A 19,402-nucleotide genomic window follows, 5' to 3' on the forward strand; every position below is an offset into this window, starting at 1 on the left:
AGAGTTTCTTGACTTTAGGAGTCCAGTTTATTCAACAACAATTAACAAACAGAAACAAAATGCAGGTAAACTAACCGCTGTCATCGTTCACCAGGCCAGCGGAGTGCCATCGTAGTTGACAAAGCCGCCGTTCTGTTTCTCGCCCAGCTTGCTGATGGTCTGCACAATTTGGCCCGTGCTGGTGGGCACGTCCAAGGGGGCACTGGATCCACCCATGTCCGTTTTCACCCAGCCAGGATGCAGACTGACGCACATGATGCGCTGCGGATACAGATCCACGCTCAGCGACTTGGTGGCCGCATTCAAGGCCGACTTGGAGGTGCGATAGGCGTACATTCCGCCGTCCGTGTTTCCCTGGATGGAGCCAAGGATCGAGGACATGTTAATAATGGCGGCACGGCCCACGCCCATCGGCTGGGATTCGTTCGCTTTGGCTGCCTTCTTTAGGAGCGGCAGACACGCCTTGGCCAGCATGATGGGCACCACCGTGTTGGTCTGCAAGGTGTCGAGCAGCTCCTGCGATCGAACGGCCGTTATCCTGGCCGATTTGGGCGCTATGCCGGCATTGTTGAAGAGCACATTGAGGCCTTGGTCCTTGGTCACGCCCTCGATGTCGGCGACTAGCTTGTCATAGGCATCGAAATTCCTCAAATCTGCAAGGAAATTATATTTATAAGTGAGAGTGTTTAGCGACTGTAAGACATTATGCTTACCAATCTCAAGGATGTGGATGTTCGAGTGCTTCTTGGCCAGATCCTCCAGCTCCTGTAGGGCAAAGTTTGGAAAGACAGTGTTTGAATAAGAAGCACATTATTAGTAAATAAGAAATTATATATAAATAATTTTCCAGTTAAAATACTGTAATTTTGAGAATTGAGAGAGGCAAATTTGATATTTCATGAGAGTTTAAATAGCGCGCCCAACAAGCGCGTTAGTGCCAAAATAACCGATAGACGATAAGTGCTGCTAGTGTGACCGAACACTAGTCGGCCCAACAATCGACAAGCCGCCTATCGACGTCTCCCTTTCGCACGCTCGTACGAAAGTACAAAAGCTATTGCAAAAGTTAGCTCCGCTTATTCGTTTCGTGCTTTCGCGAGTGCCGAGAGCCGCTAAAACACACGCTTAGCAGTTTTCCATTTCCGCTTCGACGACAACAACATTCACTACCCGCCGTTGATCCTTGTTTTCAGTCTGATTTACGTGGAGCACCTACCAACAAGCAACAAAATAATGGCGCCCGTGCAAGGTGAGTTTCACAGTTAATTCGATTCCAATGGAGCCATTCAATTTATGCATACTCATTTGGACGATTAAAATGCGGTTTGTAGTAATAGTGGCTCTTGTGGATTGTTCGCGTAGCTTCTGTAGTTTCTGCTCGACGGTTGTGAGTCACCGGTTTTGTTGGATTACTGGATTGTCTTATTAGAGAGACAAGGCAAAGTACGAAGAAAACATCTCTCACCTTTGCCTGCTCGCGATTCCGGCAGGTGGTAAATAGATGCTGCGGCGGCTGGGGAAGATTGAGCAGCGCCTTGACCAGGCCCAGACCCAATCCTCGATTGCAGCCGGTTATCAGGATGGAGTTCATGTTTTTTCCGAAGATCTGCGATCGAGTTGCTCGAAATCTTATCGCGTCGTACTTGAGATAAAACCAATAAAGGGCGGCACTACTATACGGGTTCCGTGTGTTCTGTGGATTTCACCAGACCCGTGGCCAGATCTCTCCGTGCTTATCAATCGACTTTATTGCCGTAACACAAGCGTAAAAATAGTGAAATGTTGGGAAAAATTTTGACGGCCGGCTGTTCCGTTCGCCCAGCAGCAGTGTTGCCAACCATCCGCGAGTTATCGATACACTTGCGCATTGCCAAACGTGCGTTTCGCACATTTCCAATTGGCATTAGGCAGAACAACTGTTTTAGTGTTCAAATCCCAAATGGAATCTCGCATTCCAATGGATGCTCCTTGATTGCAATTCCCTTTTATCCCAAACATTCGGGTTTTTGCAGTACGCGCTCTTGCGCCCTCTCTCTTTCTCGCTGCTTCTGTTACGTAGCCGTTTATCGGCACCTCTGCCTGCCCACCGCTTTCGCAGCATTCCCGGCCGAACCAGCGACGTGTTTGTGTTGTGTGTTCCGCCGTCATTTTTCTGCGCCCTTTTCGCGAATATTTTCGTTTCGCCTCCAGCTGGTAAAGAGAAACGCCAAACGGTGAAGGGGAACGGCCAACAAGATGAATTTGTGCAATTCGAGATTCTCCGTTACTTTCGTGCGGCAGTGCTCGACGATTTTAACGTCTCCTTCGGCTAGCATTCTACAAAACAGAGGCTCACTGACAACAAAGGTTCCCCATTGGATTTCCAGTAGTCTCGGCTGTGCCCAGCACACGTTTCAGCGAACGATGAACTCGACGGGACAGCGAGGATCACGCGACAGTACGGGAGCTCCCGGTGGGAGTGCTCCAGCCGGATCCGGTGCCGGCGCACCACCACCCTTCCAGCATCCACATTGCGACAGGGCGGCCATGTACGCGCAACCGGTGCGAAAGATGAGCAACAAAGGAGGTGAGCGTCGATATCGATTGATATTCTGATTAGATCTTTGCTGCTGCCGCCGCAGCTGCTGCTGCTGCTGCTGTTGCCGCCGGTTGGCAACGCGGTCGATTGTCGCGGTTTTCTTGCTTGTTGTTTTTTCTGGGTCTTCTTGTGTTTAACCGACGCCATTATGCAATAACCGTTAGTTGCCTGGCCAAAAAGTCCATTACTCTGCTCTTATTACCTGGCTTATCGGGTTTCTGCGGCACGTATTCGCCAAGGGTTTATATGCCCGCCCGGCATTTGCCGCCACACATTTGCACCGTCATCGTCAATCGTCATCGCGCACCCGCTCCAACTGGAATTGTACAGTCGGGGTCGCGCGAACAGCACTCGAAACTCGTATCATGCTGAAGTACATGATTTGCGCCATCATTGTGGGCGCCAAAAAGAGCACATCCTCTAAGTATAATGGTCAACAAAGTTCTGAATTTGTCAGTCGAATCTTTTAAATGAATCGAATAGAAGGCATTACTCATTTGCAGATAAACTATTACAGGGCTTATTATTTGCCTCAAAACAAAATTGCATCACATGAATTAACGAATTAATAATGTTTGTTAAATTCTATTCATACAAGTCACTTGTTTTGCCATTTTCCCTCTGACTGGTAAACAAAAACTAATATCTATTTGTATGAGGCTAAACGTATCTGATGTTTTAATTTACAATATAATATAAATCCCACATGCCACGATCAAGTTTTCTTGTTAAATGAATAATTAGCCAATCGAGCAGACACGAAGCTTCTAATTCCGAAAACAATAGGGGAATTTACTTATAGAAATGGCATATTATGATTTGAAATGGTAATTGAGGGTATAATAGGTTTTCTTAGAGCCCCGAACATATGTGTGATTTTTGTCGAATGCGGTGCTCTTGAACGAATAACCCTTTGCGGAATGTTCGAGAATCGCTTTATGATGATGATGATGATGATGATTTCACCATATCAGTCGGGTGCATTTATTTCCTTTATCTGTGTGTTTCTATTTCGTATCTCTCGTATCGCCGCTCAATGAGCGCCCGCCATCGTCTTTGATCTTTCATCATCATCACCGCTAAGCTGCGTCATCCCCACTTCATACCGCAATTAATTGCAGTGTGACGACAACAATAGTTTATTTGCACTCGCATTCGTACGTAGCCACCTGATTTCCCCCTGTTCCTGGCCAGGATTAGCATTCCATCCGATAAAAGCCAACTGTGTGTGGTGTTGCCAACTAGTTTTGGGGCGTAACCATGACAAAGTCCGGCGGGTCAAAGCAAACCGAATGGGGGCGTGGGTGGACGAACGGACGGACGGTTGGGAGGCGTGGCCGGGCCGGGCGTGGCTTGGTGTGTGGCGATGTCGCTAGATGATTGCTCCACTTTGATTCGAACTCCCACTGACCCAGTGGCATGTGGCATACGGCAGCCCTATCGCTACCTGGCATCTGAAGCCAAGGAGCTCGACGGGATTGCACGGTGCAGATTACGGATTGCAGACGGCCAAACAGTCTTCGTTCCGCGCTTCTTCGGTCTGGATGCATCTGTTCGAATTCATACCGGCTTCCCAGTTGGTCGAGGGTGAACCACGCCACCGGAGGAGCATCTACCGATCCGCCTATCTGGACATACGACTGCGCGAGGAGTCCACCAAAGGCAGGCGGGGATTAGCCATAATCATGAGTGAAGCTAGAGAGGAAATGGAGTAGTTGCCACCACATGGCTAATTGATATCATTACTTATCACTGATAAGGATTTTCAACTAATCTAGATACTGGTTAAGAACAATAACAGACCATGCCAAAACAACATGGGTTTTGATGTTACTATCGGTGATAAGTGTTCAAGAATACAAGGTGATTTAGCTGTGCTACGATTAGATTTCCTGACGGCTCCTCATGTTCTGTGACCTCTTGACCTCTTTAAGCCCAATTTTGGAAGTAGATTACATATTTTTCTAAACAAAAGGCGATGATTCTACTTAGAACGTTATAGTTAACCAAACGAAATCATTCTTTATACTCCAGGATCCTACGACTACGACCTTATTGTGATTGGAGGCGGATCAGCTGGCCTGGCCTGCGCCAAGGAGGCGGTCCTCAATGGAGCCCGTGTGGCCTGTCTGGATTACGTTAAGCCCACGCCCACTCTGGGCACCAAGTGGGGCGTTGGCGGCACCTGCGTGAACGTGGGCTGCATTCCCAAGAAGCTGATGCACCAGGCCTCGCTTCTGGGCGAGGCTGTCCATGAGGCAGCTGCCTACGGCTGGAACGTGGACGACAAGATCAAGCCAGACTGGCACAAGCTGGTGCAGTCGGTACAGAACCACATCAAGTCCGTAAACTGGGTGACCCGTGTGGATCTGCGCGACAAGTAAGTGTGACTATATATCTATGCATATGCTCGAGAATCCCCACTAATTATACCCTTCTATTCGCGCTCAGGAAAGTGGAGTACATCAATGGACTGGGCTCCTTCGTGGACTCGCACACCCTGCTGGCCAAGCTGAAGAGCGGCGAGCGCACAATCACCGCCCAGACCTTCGTCATTGCCGTTGGCGGCCGACCACGCTATCCGGATATTCCCGGTGCTGTCGAGTATGGCATCACCAGCGATGATCTGTTCAGTTTGGACCGCGAGCCCGGCAAGACCCTGGTGGTGGGAGCTGGCTGTAAGTAGTGACTTTCATTTGCTTACATCAAATTGATGAATAACCCATTCGGTTTCCTCTCTTTCACTCAGACATTGGTTTGGAGTGCGCTGGATTCCTGAAGGGTCTCGGCTACGAGCCAACTGTGATGGTGCGTTCTATTGTGCTGCGTGGCTTTGACCAGCAGATGGCCGAGCTGGTGGCAGCCTCGATGGAGGAGCGTGGCATTCCCTTCCTGCGCAAGTCGGTGCCGCTGTCCGTGGAAAAGCAGGATGATGGCAAGCTGCTCGTGAAGTACAAGAATGTGGAGACCGGCGAGGAGGCCGAGGATGTCTACGACACCGTTCTGTGGGCCATCGGCCGCAAGGGTCTGGTGGACGATCTGAACCTGCCCAATGCCGGCGTGACTGTGCAGAAGGACAAGATTCCAGTGGACTCCCAGGAGGCTACCAATGTGGCGAACATCTACGCTGTCGGCGATATCATCTACGGCAAGCCAGAGCTGACACCAGTCGCCGTTCTGGCTGGTCGTCTGCTGGCCCGCCGCCTGTACGGTGGATCTAACCAGCGCATGGACTACAAGGATGTGGCCACCACTGTTTTCACGCCCCTGGAGTACGCCTGCGTCGGCCTGAGCGAGGAGGATGCCGTCAAGCAGTTTGGAGCTGATGAGATCGAGGTGTTCCACGGCTACTACAAGCCCACGGAGTTCTTCATTCCCCAGAAGAGCGTGCGCTACTGCTACTTGAAGGCTGTTGCCGAGCGCCATGGCGACCAGCGCGTCTACGGACTGCACTACATTGGCCCGGTGGCCGGAGAGGTTATCCAGGGATTCGCTGCCGCTTTGAAGTCTGGCCTGACCATTAACACGCTGATCAACACCGTGGGCATCCATCCCACGACCGCCGAAGAGTTCACCCGGCTGGCCATCACCAAGCGCTCCGGACTGGACCCCACGCCGGCCAGCTGCTGCAGCTAAAGCGGGAACGCAGCTCAGCCGCCTGGGACGCGTCGAAGCCGCTTGCTCCACCCGAATTCCCGTAGATGAATGGTTGTTGTCGCGGCCCAGCGATCGATGAGTTCAATAGTTCCGTTTAGTTTCCACAATTAACACCCACACAATAGCTCTGCGCAAGGGAGGGGCACTGGGCAGCGATGGCGGTGGGACGACACCAGTGGAACTCCCCGCGCGACCAGCCCAACCCACGACTGCTGCGCCGCCGACATGCACTCAAAATTTTGAATTTGTTTGAACCTATGAAATTAACTATGAAAATCCCCTAAATGTACGGTCGAAGAATATAATTTTTCACCAACAAACCTGAGTTTCAGTTCTCTGCAGTTCCCTTAAAACTTGCCTCGACCTTTGCCTTTTCAATCAGTTAAGATAGCCTACCTTCATTAGCCATGCAAATGGCTTGACTTGACCTGGCTAAATCGATTCTGTCTGCCAGCCTGACAACTTGTTAGCTACCCGACTAATTGCTAGTGCCATTGTTAGGGGAATCTCGGCCCTAGGGGGCTATTAATCAGCTACGAACGATGGCACCCTGGAGATATTTGTTTGTATCAGTGGGTAATAAACTATACATTAGTGCGTGATAAAGTGTAATGGAAGCTACGAAGAGGTTGAAGCTTAAGACCTCAGGAATCCTTCCAAGCAAATCAAATTCAAATTAAGACAGTAATTTGATGCAATCGGTTAATGAACAACAAAGAGGATTCAATAGGAATCCATAAGGAATCAGCATTAATCACATATTCAACTCACGTAGGTGTTCCTACGATTGGATGCCACGAAACGAAGCGAGATGGCTATACCATGAACCAAGCGTCTTGGAATAGCCCAATATACCCAACGTGAAACCCACCCAACACAGTGAGAAGTCGCTGTTGTGATATTTTTTCTATTACATTTTTATTTTGGTTTTCCTATTTCTCGTATTGAATAACACCTTTGTTTTAAACAACGTAAGACTTTTTCATTTACAACTGACGCAGCGCTGGCGCCTCTGCAGCCGCCGATCGTGCTCCTCATCCCGCTCCTGCGCTGGCTCATCCCGCGGCTCGTCCTGGTGTCTTTGTGTCCGTTGGTTAGTGGGGGCGAGTGCGGCGCGAAAGGTCGAAGGGCAGAGTTTAAAAAAAAACATTAATTAGTTATTAGTTTAGATCAGACGCGAGGGTGGGCGCCTAGATAGCCACACTCTGCTTGGCCTCGTTCTCCCGCTGCTGCTTGTTGACCGCCGATATGCACTTGGCCATGGTGGGCGAGGCGCGCGAAATGGCGTCGGTCATGAAGTAGTCGCGCAGCTCCTTTAGCTTAATATCGATGGCTCCACCGCCGATGGATTTGCTCTGCAAATAAACAAACATGCAGGAATAAAGTAAAACTTTCAATAGAGCATTATTTGAACTTACGATAGCGCCCGCTGCTCCGGCATCGCCGGCTGGCTCCAAGTGGCCCAGGCGCGTTAGATGTGGCGCCACATCCTCCAGACGGTTGCGCAGCTCGTCCAGGTTGTCGTACGGCAGCGGCTTGCCCACCACCTCGGACAGAGCGCGCAGGATCTTCCAGTCCTCGCGAGCCATGCCAGGTGGCGAAACTCCAGGCAGCGTCTGCTGTGGCCTGCCCTCCGTGTTCACGTAGATGCCCTGCTTCTCTGTGTAGGCGGCACCAGGCAGCACGGCATCGGCGATGGAGGCGCCGTTGTCACCGTGCGATCCAATGTACACCACGAAGCAGTCCTTGGGCAGCTGCTCGCGAGTCACCTTGCCAGCGTCGGCGTTCAACAGGAACAGCACCTTGGGCTGAGCCTTCACAGCGGTCTGCGCGCCGGCCTTGTAGCCCACATCGAGGGCGCCCACCTGGGCGGCGTTGGTCTGCAGCACATTGAAGGGGTTCCAGTTCTGCAAGCGAAGCATCGGATTAAGTATGGAATTCATGTGAGCATAGGGATAGCAAACTTACCGGCTTCTTCAGCTTCTTGCAGTACTCGGCAACGGTGGCGTGAATGGCGGCACCATCGGCACGCTCCAACAGATCGGCTCCAATAATGATGGCCGGCTTCTTGGCACCCTCCAGAACCTTGGAGAAGGCATGAGCTCCGGAGCACACGTCCTTGACCAAAGCGGCATCGGCGCCGAGGTTCTCGTGGTCGTAGGACAGATCGATCTTGGGTCCAATCGAGGCAATCTGCAGTTCGTTGTGGACATAGGCCTTGCGCAAGCGGGTGTTGACCAAAGGAGCCTCGTAACGGGGATTGGTGCCCACCAGGAGAACGGCGTCGGCCTCCTCCAAACCGGCGATGGTGCTGTTCAAGAGGTAATTAGCACGGTTGTCGGTGCCTCCGGCAATAAATCCTTGTTCAGTGGCGACCACTTCGCTGCCCAGTCGGTTCAGCAGATCCTTCAGGGCCACCTGAGCCTCCAGGTCGGCAAGTTGGCCGGAAATACCGGCAATCTGTCCACCGGCTGCCTTGACGGCCTTGGCCACGGCGATGAGGGCGCCCTCCCACTCCACGGCCTGCAGTTCGCCGTTGGGCATGCGCACCATGGGAGCCACCAGGCGCTGGCGCTTCAGACCGTCGCAGGCGAAGCGCGATTTGTCGGCAAGCCATTCCTCGTTGACGTCCTCGTTCTCACGGGGCAGGATGCGCAGCACCTCGTTGGTGCGGGTGCTGACCACAATGTTGCTGCCGACGGCGTCCAGCACATCGATGCTGCTCACCTTACGGATCTCCCAGGGACGGGCCACAAAACTGTAGGGCTTGTTGGTCAGCGCTCCCACGGGGCACAGGTCGATCACATTGCCCGACAGTTCGGTAAGGAAGAGCTTCTCCACGTAGGTGCCGATCTGCATGTCGTTGCCACGGCCAGTGGTGCCCAGGTCATCAACGCCAGCGATCTCGGAGGCGAAACGCACACAGCGGGTGCAGTGGATGCAGCGCGTCATGATGGTCTTGACTAGCGGTCCGATGTCCTTGTCCTCGACAGCGCTGTTACGGCATTAGGTAGAATTTCTTCAGTTTATGGAAAAGGAACTTGATGGATTATTCTCCTTACCGCTTGCCCGTGTAGTTAATGTCCGTGAAGCGGGATCGATCGGAACCGAAGGCCATGGCCTGATCCTGCAGATCGCACTCGCCGCCCTGATCGCAGATGGGGCAATCCAGCGGATGGTTCATCAGCAGGAACTCCATGACGCCCTCGCGCGCCTTGCGGGTCAGATCCGAGTTGGTCTTGATGCGCCAGCCCTTCATCACGGGCATAGCGCAGGCGGCCACTGGCTTGGGACTCTTCTCCACCTCGACGAGGCACATCCTGCAGTTGCCGGCCACGGCAAGACGTTCGTGGTAGCAGAATCTGGGTATCTCCACGCCGATCTGGGCAGCAGCCTAGGAATTGCAGGGCATAGGGGATATGGGTTTAGAAGGCGCTTCCCGCGAACGAGGGATTGGAAACCAACCTGGAGGACAGTGGTGCCGGGTACCACCTGCACGGGAATGTCATCCACAAAGACCTCGATCTTCTCGGGCGCCTTCGCCGGTGTCTGGGCCACCATGGCGCTGGTTCGCACCGCCCGGCTGGCCATCTGATGTGTGGGCGAGCCCAGAGCGCCCAGCGCCTTGACTAGCGGTGCCCGTATCATATTTTCTGCAACGAGATGGTAACCAAAAATCCGTTGCAATCGGAGGAGCCAATGAAAATTACATAAGTGTTTTGGTACGCTGGTTGGCACAACACTCCCGCATATCGATTGTTCCCGATTTGTGTGTGTTTCCGGAGTCTGCTCCTTCACTGCACCGCCACTTGCCACCTGAATGGGTATCCTGGAGGACGCCAAAAGCGGACGAAAACCTACCGAAATGCTGGAAAATATTCCTGTGATCTTTTAATGTGGAGACAACTTTTTTTTATCGGATTTTGCTTTGACAGACCGACCGCGTTGCCAACTGCCGCATTGACAGCTGGCCAATCGCAATAATTTATCGGTTTTTAAATTTATTCCGTAAACAGAAATTTATGTGCGAAACCAATTTATAAGTCTCCGAAATCAGTTTTTCTATTAAAAAACTATATATTTGGTATTGTTAACTGCTTCGATTGCCACCTGTTCAAGTGTTACTGTTGTTGGCAACGCGAGTGGACAGCTGCTCAAATTTGTTTGGCCATTCACCTGTGAGCGAACTCATTATCAAGCTTCAAATCTTAAAACAAAGATGGCGCCACTTCACTAATTTATTGGCGCTCTCAAAATTAAGCAAATTTTATAAATAAGTAAACCTTATTACTTGAAATTAAATATAGTTTAGTTAATTTATTTAAGCTCAGAACTATATTCTAAATATCTTATGATTGTTTTTTACTTTACTTGAAATGTTTTGTTGTTAAATATTTGACAGTTTTAATAGAGCCTTTTGTTAGAAGTTTTTAACCGCCCAAAATTAATTTTTTAGTTTTATTTACCATTTTCTTATCAGCTGACATTCATACATACGAACATATGTGCGTACTTATGTATATCTGGCCAGGATCTTTGCAGCTTTATTCGAATTAATCATCGCATAAATTACCGGCTTAAAAGTGCAGCGTTGTTCTCCCGCGCTCTTGTCGTTACACTGAGAGAAATTTGGTATGTGCCAGGTTAATTTTTCATTTAAGATAATAGTTATCAGTTGTAAAGAACTTAGGTTTGATTTTTATAATAAAATAGTGCACATATCTACATATCTAAAAGATGCCAAAATAAACGGAAAAGTAAGGCTTGCAAACTTAAATAAACTAAGTGATTTAAAACTCATGCTCTTTTGAAACAACTACTCCAAATATTAGTGTACACCATCATCTGTTTCATTTCTTCGGCGCGTGTAGAGTGGGCAAATGTAAGGCCCCAGAAGACTGAAAACTGGTTGCGACAACTTTCGTTGCGGCCGCCGAAGAAGTCGCCCCGTTTGGGCCAAGTTAGTTGGCGTTTTAGCTCCGCTCGAGACGGTCGTGCATCGCTTCTCATCGCATCGGCTCTCAGATCCCGAATCCCCCAAATCGCAAATCCCGCATACGGAGTGCATCACTTGGCGATACCCGAAAGAAAGAAAGGTGCGCGCATGCGCATATGGAAAGCGGGAAAAGCGGCGGTCGTGTGTTCTGCAAGACGGAGCGTGAAGTGCGGCATTGTTTGCATTTAATATATATATATATTTTGTATTTTGTTTTGTTTGTATTGTGTGCCTCTGCCTAAGAGCGGATAAATATGCGGAAAACCTAATCCGCCAAAAAACAGCAGCAGTAGAAAAACAAAGATCGCAACAACAGGCGACGTCAACTGGCCATATCGATTGCAAGCCAACCGGGCTGTGTGACACTTTTCCGCGGCGCAGCAAAACAGGTTGCCATCATAGTCGTTTTGGCCAGCACCTAGGGCTGCTTCACCTGCTCGCCAGTTTACCTGGATCACCGCCTGGCTGGTTGGTGGGCATGCTGTCCACTTTGTTTCGCCATTCCATAACGAAAGCGAGGGGAAAACGCTGAAAGGTTTGCGAGTGGCGCGAATCCGCGACAGCGGAGCAGGCGCAGGACAGCTCCAGATCCGTACCCACATCCAGAGCCAGATCGAGTTCGTGATCGGAGCCCAGAACCAGGATGTCGGACATATACTACTGCAGCAACAGCCAGGTGAGTTCTAGTTCAAATCAATTACGCGTGGCCGCCGCCAGGAAATGCGGCTAATTCCAGCGCGGCCAGTAGTTAAACTTAATCAGAGGTCTGAAAGTACACATTTCTCCGGTTCGTAATTGGATTATGAGGCGAACTTGGAACTTCTCTTTCTCCGCGTCCATATGGCAACTGGCCAACATGGCAGTAACATTCAGCATGGCTTTAGGTATCATTAATTAAATCTGCAAATGCTGTCTAATTAAGAATCAGGCTGCTGCTTAAACTAGCACAGTTGTCTGGATTCATAATGCACACAAAATACCAATCCAATTTCATTTACTTTTACTAGAAAAGTTAGTAAAGCCAAGCTGATCTTAGTTCGTAACTTGGCAATGCCTCAGATAGCTTTTGAGATAGAAAATCTAATATCTTGCGGATACATAAAGGATTTAAGCCTCTCCCTGCGCCCAGGGGCCAAAATCAAGTGCATTGTTTTGGCCATTTTCCAGACAATAGTGAAATATATCCGCGGATTCCTGGAGGCCACTTACCATAGCATACCCATTCCCATACCCATTGCCATGCCTTTCGAAATTCCACACAATCCGATGGGGCTGCGATTATCGGTGGGGATTCTTGAAAGGGCAACAACACTCGTTGGTTATTTGGTCTTTGGCTTATTTTTGGTCACTTGGCTTAAACGGCTTTCCAATCGCTGTCATAATTGGAAATCGTTGAGCTGCCATAATTAATGAAACAAAAGTAAAAGCGTCGCGATGTTTGCTTGTTTGGTTTTTTTGTCTTTATGTTTTTGTCGTGCTGCGGATTGGCATTATGCAATAATGCTGCACTACTAGACGGCGATATCGGTAACCTGCTAACGTTTGCCAATCTGCAACGGGATCGCATCCACAGCAGTCCGCGCATGTACAGTGGCCACTCGTGTTAACGCCCTCTTGCGATCGCACACTTACTATTCCGCTCATTAGAGTAATCAGTTGTATGATCATTCCCATTAGCCAGTTATAAAATGTTACTATACTCACCCACTTCATTGTGCATTCACTTCTAACAACAAAACAGCTTAAGTTCAATAAATTTAGTTAGCAAATTGGGTAGGTTAACCAATGTTTAGTTCATTTTAAGCTAAATGTTAGGTAAGCTTAAAATGTATGAAAAGGAATTAATCAAAAATTGCACTTGAATAATTTCTATCGAATCAAACAATTAGTGACCGCTTTGCTTGCATTTTGGCCCACTGTGTGAGCTTTGGCTACTGTTAAGTTTATGGAAATTACAATGCCACGCCCCCTTTTCGTGGCTGGGGGCAGCAGCATCCCCACACACACACACACACACTCACGCACACATGCAAAGAAAGAGAGCAGCGACTTCAGCTGCGTTTAAGTGAAAGTGCGTCCCGTTATAAGCCAATTTTGACTTAGTAACTTACTTTTGCCGCTCGCTGCTGCTGTTGTTGTTATTAAAATTGTTGATTGTTGCTTTTGCCGCGGGCGCATCGCTGTTAAAATCTGGCCCGCCTCACCGAAAGAAATCAAAAGTTGGCCACACTGCAAAAAAATAGTGATTATTTTGAAGTAAACTTAGATATCTAACAAGAATGTTATGAAGAATCCTAAATGGTTGGTATATCATTAAATTACATATACAACTTGATTTGCATTGGCTTATGACTTCCAAATTCCAATTGCTTTAAAGTAAACTCTCATTTCTTTCTGTGCAGAATGCGTTGTCTTCTGCGTCTTCGCAAATCTTCAGCTCCCTGCGATTTTAATTTGCAGCTGTTTTCATGCAAAAATGTCAGTTTCTGTTGCTTTTCTTTATTATTATTATTTCCCTCTTGTAATTTGTGTCTTGTTTTTTTGTTTCTTGTCTTTCGCATTTTGTGTTTTGTATTTTGTATTTCTCCCAGCAATCAGCAACTGTTTTTGGTGGCGTGTATAAATTTGTTTGTGAAATGAGTCGTTGAAAACTGCGGACGGTTGTTTCTCTTTCTTTTGTTGTCTCGCCTGATGAGAATTTTTCGAATAACAAAATATGTCGTTTCTAACAATAATAGTGTTAAGTTGCTGGTTTCAAACCGAATAAGCTAATGCTCTACGTTTGCAATATTCCAAAGAAGTTGCTAGCAGATTGGAGGTCTTGTTATTGAATTATGTTGGGATTTCAAAAGTTAGTAACTTGTAATATCTAAAATTGAACAGAAGAGTGTTTCTTATGTTCGTACATTGTTTGAAGAATCCATTCTAGCAAATTGTCTCCATTAAATGCGGCGTTCTAATGGATTCGCAATTGAAACCAAGGCCATGGACTTCGAAAAAACTGCATGTGAAAGACATTTGTTAAGGGTATTATTCACCACATTTTGGAACCAAGGCTTTTCGACCAAAGTTTGACCAAAGTTTTTCTCGCTTGTTAGTTGTTTATTGTTGTTAGTTGTTGCCTGGTCGATGTTGGTTGTTGCAGGGCGTGTGTGTGGCTTAAATAGGGCCCCCTCCCCCCTCTAACTGCTTTTGTCTTTATTGTTGTAATTGTTGGTGTTGGCCGCCAAAGGCAAAACAACGAGCATTGAGCAATTTGGAGTTTTGCTGCGATTGTTGTGGGTTCATTCCATTCCATTTCATTTCGATTCGTTTCGTTTTCTTCTCACAAGTCCGCCAGCTGTAATTTAAACTGCGATCTGTAGGAATACGTATGCATATGCACAGCTGCGAACGAAGAAATAGGTTTCGTTTTGGCCAAGTTAAGATAGCCACGCTTGAAATTATCTGATTTTTGTCATATATTTTTGGTAAAAAATAATCAGTATTTTTTCGATAGCAGTCAGAATAATTGTCCAAATGTGGAATGTCATATCTCGTTGAATTCGTAACGAAATTCCCTAGCGAACTGTATTCAAACTTCGAAATTGTAATTTTTTGCCATTTTTCGCAAATTTGGATGATGTAACCCCTTACAAAAAATGCGAAAATTTGGCCGAAAATTAATTTTTCAAAGTCCTTCCAAAAGTGATAGGGATGATTAGTATTGGTTATTGGGAGCACAAAACGGTAATTCTTTTGATCATGTGGCCATTTTTAGCCAAGTTATAACCAAAAAATGCAACATGAAAAATTAGTTTTTTGCATAAATTGGTTCCCTGATTTTTTGTAAAATAAACAATCGGTATTTTTAGCATAACATTGAAAATAATGGCTCAAATATGGAATGTCGTATCTCGTTGAATTCGTAACAAAATTTCCTAGCGAACTGTATTCAAACTTCGAAATTTTAATTTTTTGCCATTTTTCGCAAATTTGGATGATGTAACCCCTTACAAAAAATGCGAAAATTTGGCCGAAAATTAATTTTTCAAAGTCCCTCCAAAAGTGATAGGAATGATTAGTATTGGTAATTGGGAGCACAAAACGGTAATTCTTTTGATCCTGTGGCCATTTTTAGTCAAGTTATATCCAAAAAAGCCAACATGAAAATTGAGTTTTTGCAAAAAATCGTTTCCTTGATTTTTGTAAAATAAATAATCGGTATTTTGAGCATAACATTGAAAATAATGGCTCAAATATGGAATGTCATATCTCGTTGAATTCGTAACAAAATTTCCTAGCGAATTGTATTCAAACTTCGAAATTTTAGTTTTTTGCCATTTTCCGCAAATTTTGATGATCGAAAATGAGAAAATTTGTAAAAATTTTTTTTTCCCAAATCATAAAAGTAGTGATAGGGAAAGTTAGTTTGGCTTATTAGCAGCACAAAACAGTAACCGTTTTAGCTGTGCTATCTTTTTTGGCCAACTTATGCAGAAAAGTACCTTAAAGAATGGTCAAAAAAGTATACAACATTTGTTCTCCTATTTAAATGTTATCCTACATATACAAAAACATAAGTCTATATATATTATTACATTCAATGGTGGTAATGGGTAATTAATTAATAAATTATTTTCCCGCTGAAAAGGAAAGACCCTAGTGCTGTGACCGCGACTGTGCGTCGCCATGTGTGTGTGGCTTGGCATTCCAATAAGTCCATGGGTCTAGTCTCGGTCTGGAGTTGGGGCTTGGGTTTGGGTTTGAGTTTGGATTTGGATTTGAGTTTGAGTTTATGCGCCAAAAAGTGATTGCAGCGACGACGACAACAACAGCAGCAACAACAACAAACTCGTTTGGCTTAGAAACAAACGCAACAACTTTCAGTTGTCTGCCGCCGATTTTGCTTTGCGGCGATTTTTTCCATGTTTTTCTAGGCTTATCTGACTCGTGGGGCCCCATTATTGTCTTAGCCATTTTCGGTTTTCGTTGGCGAATTTTTCCCTCACTCTCTTCTCTATTTATTTGTTTTTTTTTCCGCCTTTTTTGCACAATCACCAGCGACACCAGAAATCACTAAAGTCTTAAGAGCAAAAGAACAACAAAAGCGCTCAATCGGTTGCAACTATCAGCAATAAACCAAAATTGGGATAGAAAATTTATTTGAAATCAACGAAGAGATGTGGGGAAACTTTTCGTTTTGCACTGAGATTTGCCTATTAGCCATATTTTCATCCATCTTCAAGCTGCGTTTTCCACTGGCTGTCGCATTTTGCCATCATGTGCAACAGGTTCACCTTACCAAAGAAAATCCAGCAATAGCAACAAAAAGCCAGCAGCAACAATATGAAACAAAATGTTGTTGCCATTTGGCCAAATGCCACAACACAGCAACAACTTGGGGGATTGGCAACAAAGTAAGCTGACTTAACCCTCTGAAAGTCAGCTACTGCATTAATATATGTAATGTATTAATATATAGATATATGCATGTATTATTAATAGAAATATTGACTACAGCAAACAATTTAAGATTTTGTATAATCATTTAATATGGAATAAGCAATTATTGCCTAGAATAATCAATAATCAATATAATCACAATGTTACCAACTTCTTATTTCATGTCGCTTAATATTTTCAGTGCTTTCGAGCGTGGTCTTTAGTGGGTTAAGCTGAGCTTGATTTTTCTGCTGGTCTGCGCACAATCAAATATTTTCTGAATCGACCTTTTGACAGAGCAAAGTAGCAAATCATTAAAGCAGTAAAGCGGTTAAGCAGCGGAAAAAACACTGTGGAAAATAAGTAACTCCGTTACCAGCCATTTGTTATAAACTTCAACTCAAGTCCAATTGATTTTGTAGTATTTTTTTCTGTGTAGGCTGCTCCTGTGAGTGCAAAAGAGAGAAAAGAACTTTCTCCCACTGCATGCATTTTTCGACAAATGTCATTCAAATAAATTAGAAGTAAGATATGGAGTGAAGGGGCAGGGGCAGGGGGAGGGGGAAGGCCAGAAGAATGGAGGAGCAAACAAAACAAGCAGTGACAAAAGCCACAAAAGCGGAGTCTGCGCGCTCAGAAGAAAGTAGCACAAATCTTCGAGCTCTGCTCACAACATTTCTTCGCTCTTTCGCCATTAACTCTTATTACTCGATTTATGGCTATTTCTGCTCAGTAAACATATATTTCTGATTTATTCTTGCACATATTTATAGTACTTGAAAACTAGAAAACGACTGGCAAAAAGCGCACTGCTTGCAGCCTTGAACCAGTGACGTCAGCGGCGTGGGCAAATTGTTTTTTTCTTAACTTTTAATTTTTGCTTGCTTTTTCAAGGCGTGTTTTTTCGAATTGTTTTCTTTTTGGCTGTTTACCTTTTGTGGCATTTTCCTGCTGCAGTTGGTCGTCCGAAATAGTTGCAAAATTTCAATTAAATATGCTAATCGCAGCGGAAATTAATTTTTTGTTTGTTTTTGGGAAATTGTGGGAATGTCAAAGTTTTAAATAAACATTTCGCAAATGCCTTGAAAATGCAAATATGTCGTGGGATCTGCATGAAAGTCTTTGACGAAATTGAAGTTTTATAATAAGTTAAGATGAGCATTAAAGTTACGTAAAGTGATCTACCTATAGAGGAATTTCTCGATGCAGACTTTTAGTTCATCAACCCCTATTTGGCGTCTTTTTTCTATTCTCTTCTCATTTATTTATTATTTATTTATGCTAATTTGTAAGCTTATCTTTGAAATCTACCTTGGTTCCCACATAATCGCAGCCATTCCCATTTTGGCCCCAAGAATCGCATTCTGAATAGACAATTCTTCCAGCCAGAAGACGGCTGAAGAGAAGAGCAGGAGGGGCATATATGCGGCCAAAAAGAGAGGGCGATAGAGGAAAATAAATGAACAAATGGCCAAGAAAGCGCCCAGCGGCATTCCAATGATCGATTCTTTTTTTTTCGTTTAAACTGAGAACTTTCTACTTCATTTGGAATTCACAACAAAGCAGTGGGTCCAACTTAAAGAGCTGTCAAGTTACACTGCAAGAAACAAGGTTACATCGATTTTTGTGTTGCATGCGAAAGTAGGAGAAACTAAGCGTTTGCTTCAACTAGTCGCTTAGTTCTTTCTATTTTAACTAATTCCATTTTTATGATTATGATTTATTCCAAGTATATATCCCACCGCTTCTTCCCAGTGCATCCTCCTGCTGCATTGCATTTTGATTTGCAATAATTGGTGGGGCCTGCTAGTTGCGATCGTAGGCCGACGAGTGAGTCACTCCGACTTCACCCACTTCGACTGCGAAGAGGCACACACCCAGAAAAAATAAATAAAAGGCAACCCAGTTTCCAAGTGGCCAGCAAATCGGAGAATCGCTGAATCGGAGAATCGGTCTCAGTCACGTCGTCGTCACCGATTTCTCGGCACTAGCCCAAACCAAGCCGAAGTCTTCCATCAGGCAGCGACATCTATGCGTGCGCTTTTCCATACCCACCCGATATGATCCCATCTGATCCTATCCAAAAGATAATCCAGCACGCACGTAGCCATGCGATTGAGGGGCAATAGGCGTGCTATTCAGTTTTGAAAACAGTTTTTAGAAATTTTTGAAAAGCTGTGAAAAGATTGTACTCTTAGCTGTAGAGTTTTTCCTAGCATGTTTATAGATGGTGTATAGAAATGATGGTCAGTCTATATATAGTTTTGATGGTTTTATAGCCATTTCATATCTGTTGAATGCATAAAACACTATAGTTCAGAACTTCTGCTTACTCTTTTCTCCCAGTGCATGGCGGAGAGAGTGAGAGCGCAACAGTTGCAGTGGCAAATGCTCCTTGAAGGGGTCAAAGGTGTTCGCTTTTAACTTGCGGCTGAAGTCGCCTTGTCGTCGGATTTGTTAGTGTTTTTACCATCATTTCTTTTTTTTTTGTTTTGTGCGCCACTTTGAAAGAAGGAGGGCTCCTCCGCCCGTTTATTGTTCAGCTGCAGCTTTCCCCCGTTCGTTCGGCAAACGTTCCGTTATTAATTCGTCACGATTGAGTGGCAGCTGCGACTGAGAAAACTGAGAAAACTGAGGAAACCGAGAAAACTTCAAGAAAACTTCAGACGGAGTCTGCGGCGGCTGCTTGAAGGGAAATTAGTGAAAAGCTGTCACAGCTGCCGTTTTGTGCCATTCCATTCCATTCC

The 19,402-nt window shown here is 46.0% G+C and overlaps 4 protein-coding genes across 5 annotated transcripts in view; 2 read left to right on the forward strand and 2 right to left on the reverse strand.

The window, feature by feature from the left end:
• Positions 1-4: 4 nt before the first annotated feature.
• Positions 5-1,997, reverse strand: LOC117146365 (C-factor). The gene is made up of 3 exons (XM_033312516.1): positions 1,466-1,997; positions 714-765; positions 5-653 (listed from the first exon to the last, which is right to left on the reverse strand). The coding sequence occupies exons 1-3, from the start codon at positions 1,589-1,591 to the stop codon at positions 88-90; spliced, it is 744 nt and encodes a 247-aa protein (XP_033168407.1). The 5' UTR covers positions 1,592-1,997; the 3' UTR covers positions 5-87.
• LOC117146364 (thioredoxin reductase 1, mitochondrial) lies at positions 1,009-6,555 on the forward strand. Of its 2 annotated transcripts, none has more exons than XM_033312515.1 (4): positions 1,009-1,249; positions 4,613-4,958; positions 5,030-5,256; positions 5,328-6,555. In XM_033312515.1, the coding sequence occupies exons 1-4, from the start codon at positions 1,234-1,236 to the stop codon at positions 6,212-6,214; spliced, it is 1,476 nt and encodes a 491-aa protein (XP_033168406.1). In that variant the 5' UTR covers positions 1,009-1,233; the 3' UTR covers positions 6,215-6,555. The 2 variants fall into 2 exon arrangements, with proteins under 2 accessions (XP_033168406.1, XP_033168405.1); XM_033312514.1 differs by lacking the exon at positions 1,009-1,249 and adding an exon at positions 2,121-2,566.
• Positions 6,556-7,174: 619 nt separating this feature from the next.
• Positions 7,175-10,204, reverse strand: LOC117146362 (NADH-ubiquinone oxidoreductase 75 kDa subunit, mitochondrial). Its single transcript, XM_033312513.1, has 6 exons — positions 10,097-10,204; positions 9,701-9,888; positions 9,298-9,629; positions 8,204-9,230; positions 7,654-8,142; positions 7,175-7,590 (listed from the first exon to the last, which is right to left on the reverse strand). The coding sequence occupies exons 2-6, from the start codon at positions 9,881-9,883 to the stop codon at positions 7,426-7,428; spliced, it is 2,196 nt and encodes a 731-aa protein (XP_033168404.1). The 5' UTR covers positions 9,884-9,888; positions 10,097-10,204; the 3' UTR covers positions 7,175-7,425.
• A 990-nt stretch (positions 10,205-11,194) lies between these two features.
• The window catches only part of LOC117146577, a 29,971-nt gene continuing 21,763 nt past the window's right edge, over positions 11,195-19,402 (forward strand). Inside the window, exon 1 of the mRNA XM_033312886.1 lies at positions 11,195-11,907. Within this exon, the coding sequence (XP_033168777.1) occupies positions 11,875-11,907 (33 nt within the window). The 5' untranslated portion in view covers positions 11,195-11,874. The remainder of the gene's footprint in view (positions 11,908-19,402) is intronic.

The sequence above is a fragment of the Drosophila mauritiana genome, chromosome X, assembly GCF_004382145.1.
Source record: "Drosophila mauritiana strain mau12 chromosome X, ASM438214v1, whole genome shotgun sequence".
Lineage (NCBI taxonomy): Eukaryota > Metazoa > Arthropoda > Insecta > Diptera > Drosophilidae > Drosophila > Drosophila mauritiana.

Excerpts from the sequence above, each read along its gene's own strand:
- LOC117146365 (XM_033312516.1), bottom strand. The coding sequence starts at position 1,591 with ATGAACTCCATCCTGATAACCGGCTGCAATCGAGGATTGGGTCTGGGC. Across the intron at positions 766-1,465 it reads GGAATCGCGAGCAGGCAAAG|GAGCTGGAGGATCTGGCCAA; the intron begins GTGAGAGATGTT and ends TTTGCCCTACAG. Across the intron at positions 654-713 it reads CATCCACATCCTTGAGATTG|ATTTGAGGAATTTCGATGCC; the intron begins GTAAGCATAATG and ends ATTTCCTTGCAG.
- LOC117146362 (XM_033312513.1), bottom strand. The coding sequence starts at position 9,883 with ATGATACGGGCACCGCTAGTCAAGGCGCTGGGCGCTCTGGGCTCGCCC. Across the intron at positions 9,630-9,700 it reads CCGGCACCACTGTCCTCCAG|GCTGCTGCCCAGATCGGCGT; the intron begins GTTGGTTTCCAA and ends TGCAATTCCTAG. Across the intron at positions 8,143-8,203 it reads GCAAGAAGCTGAAGAAGCCG|AACTGGAACCCCTTCAATGT; the intron begins GTAAGTTTGCTA and ends CTTCGCTTGCAG.
- LOC117146364 (XM_033312514.1), top strand. The coding sequence starts at position 2,236 with ATGAATTTGTGCAATTCGAGATTCTCCGTTACTTTCGTGCGGCAGTGC. Across the intron at positions 2,567-4,612 it reads AAAGATGAGCAACAAAGGAG|GATCCTACGACTACGACCTT; the intron begins GTGAGCGTCGAT and ends TTTATACTCCAG. Across the intron at positions 5,257-5,327 it reads CCTGGTGGTGGGAGCTGGCT|ACATTGGTTTGGAGTGCGCT; the intron begins GTAAGTAGTGAC and ends TCTTTCACTCAG.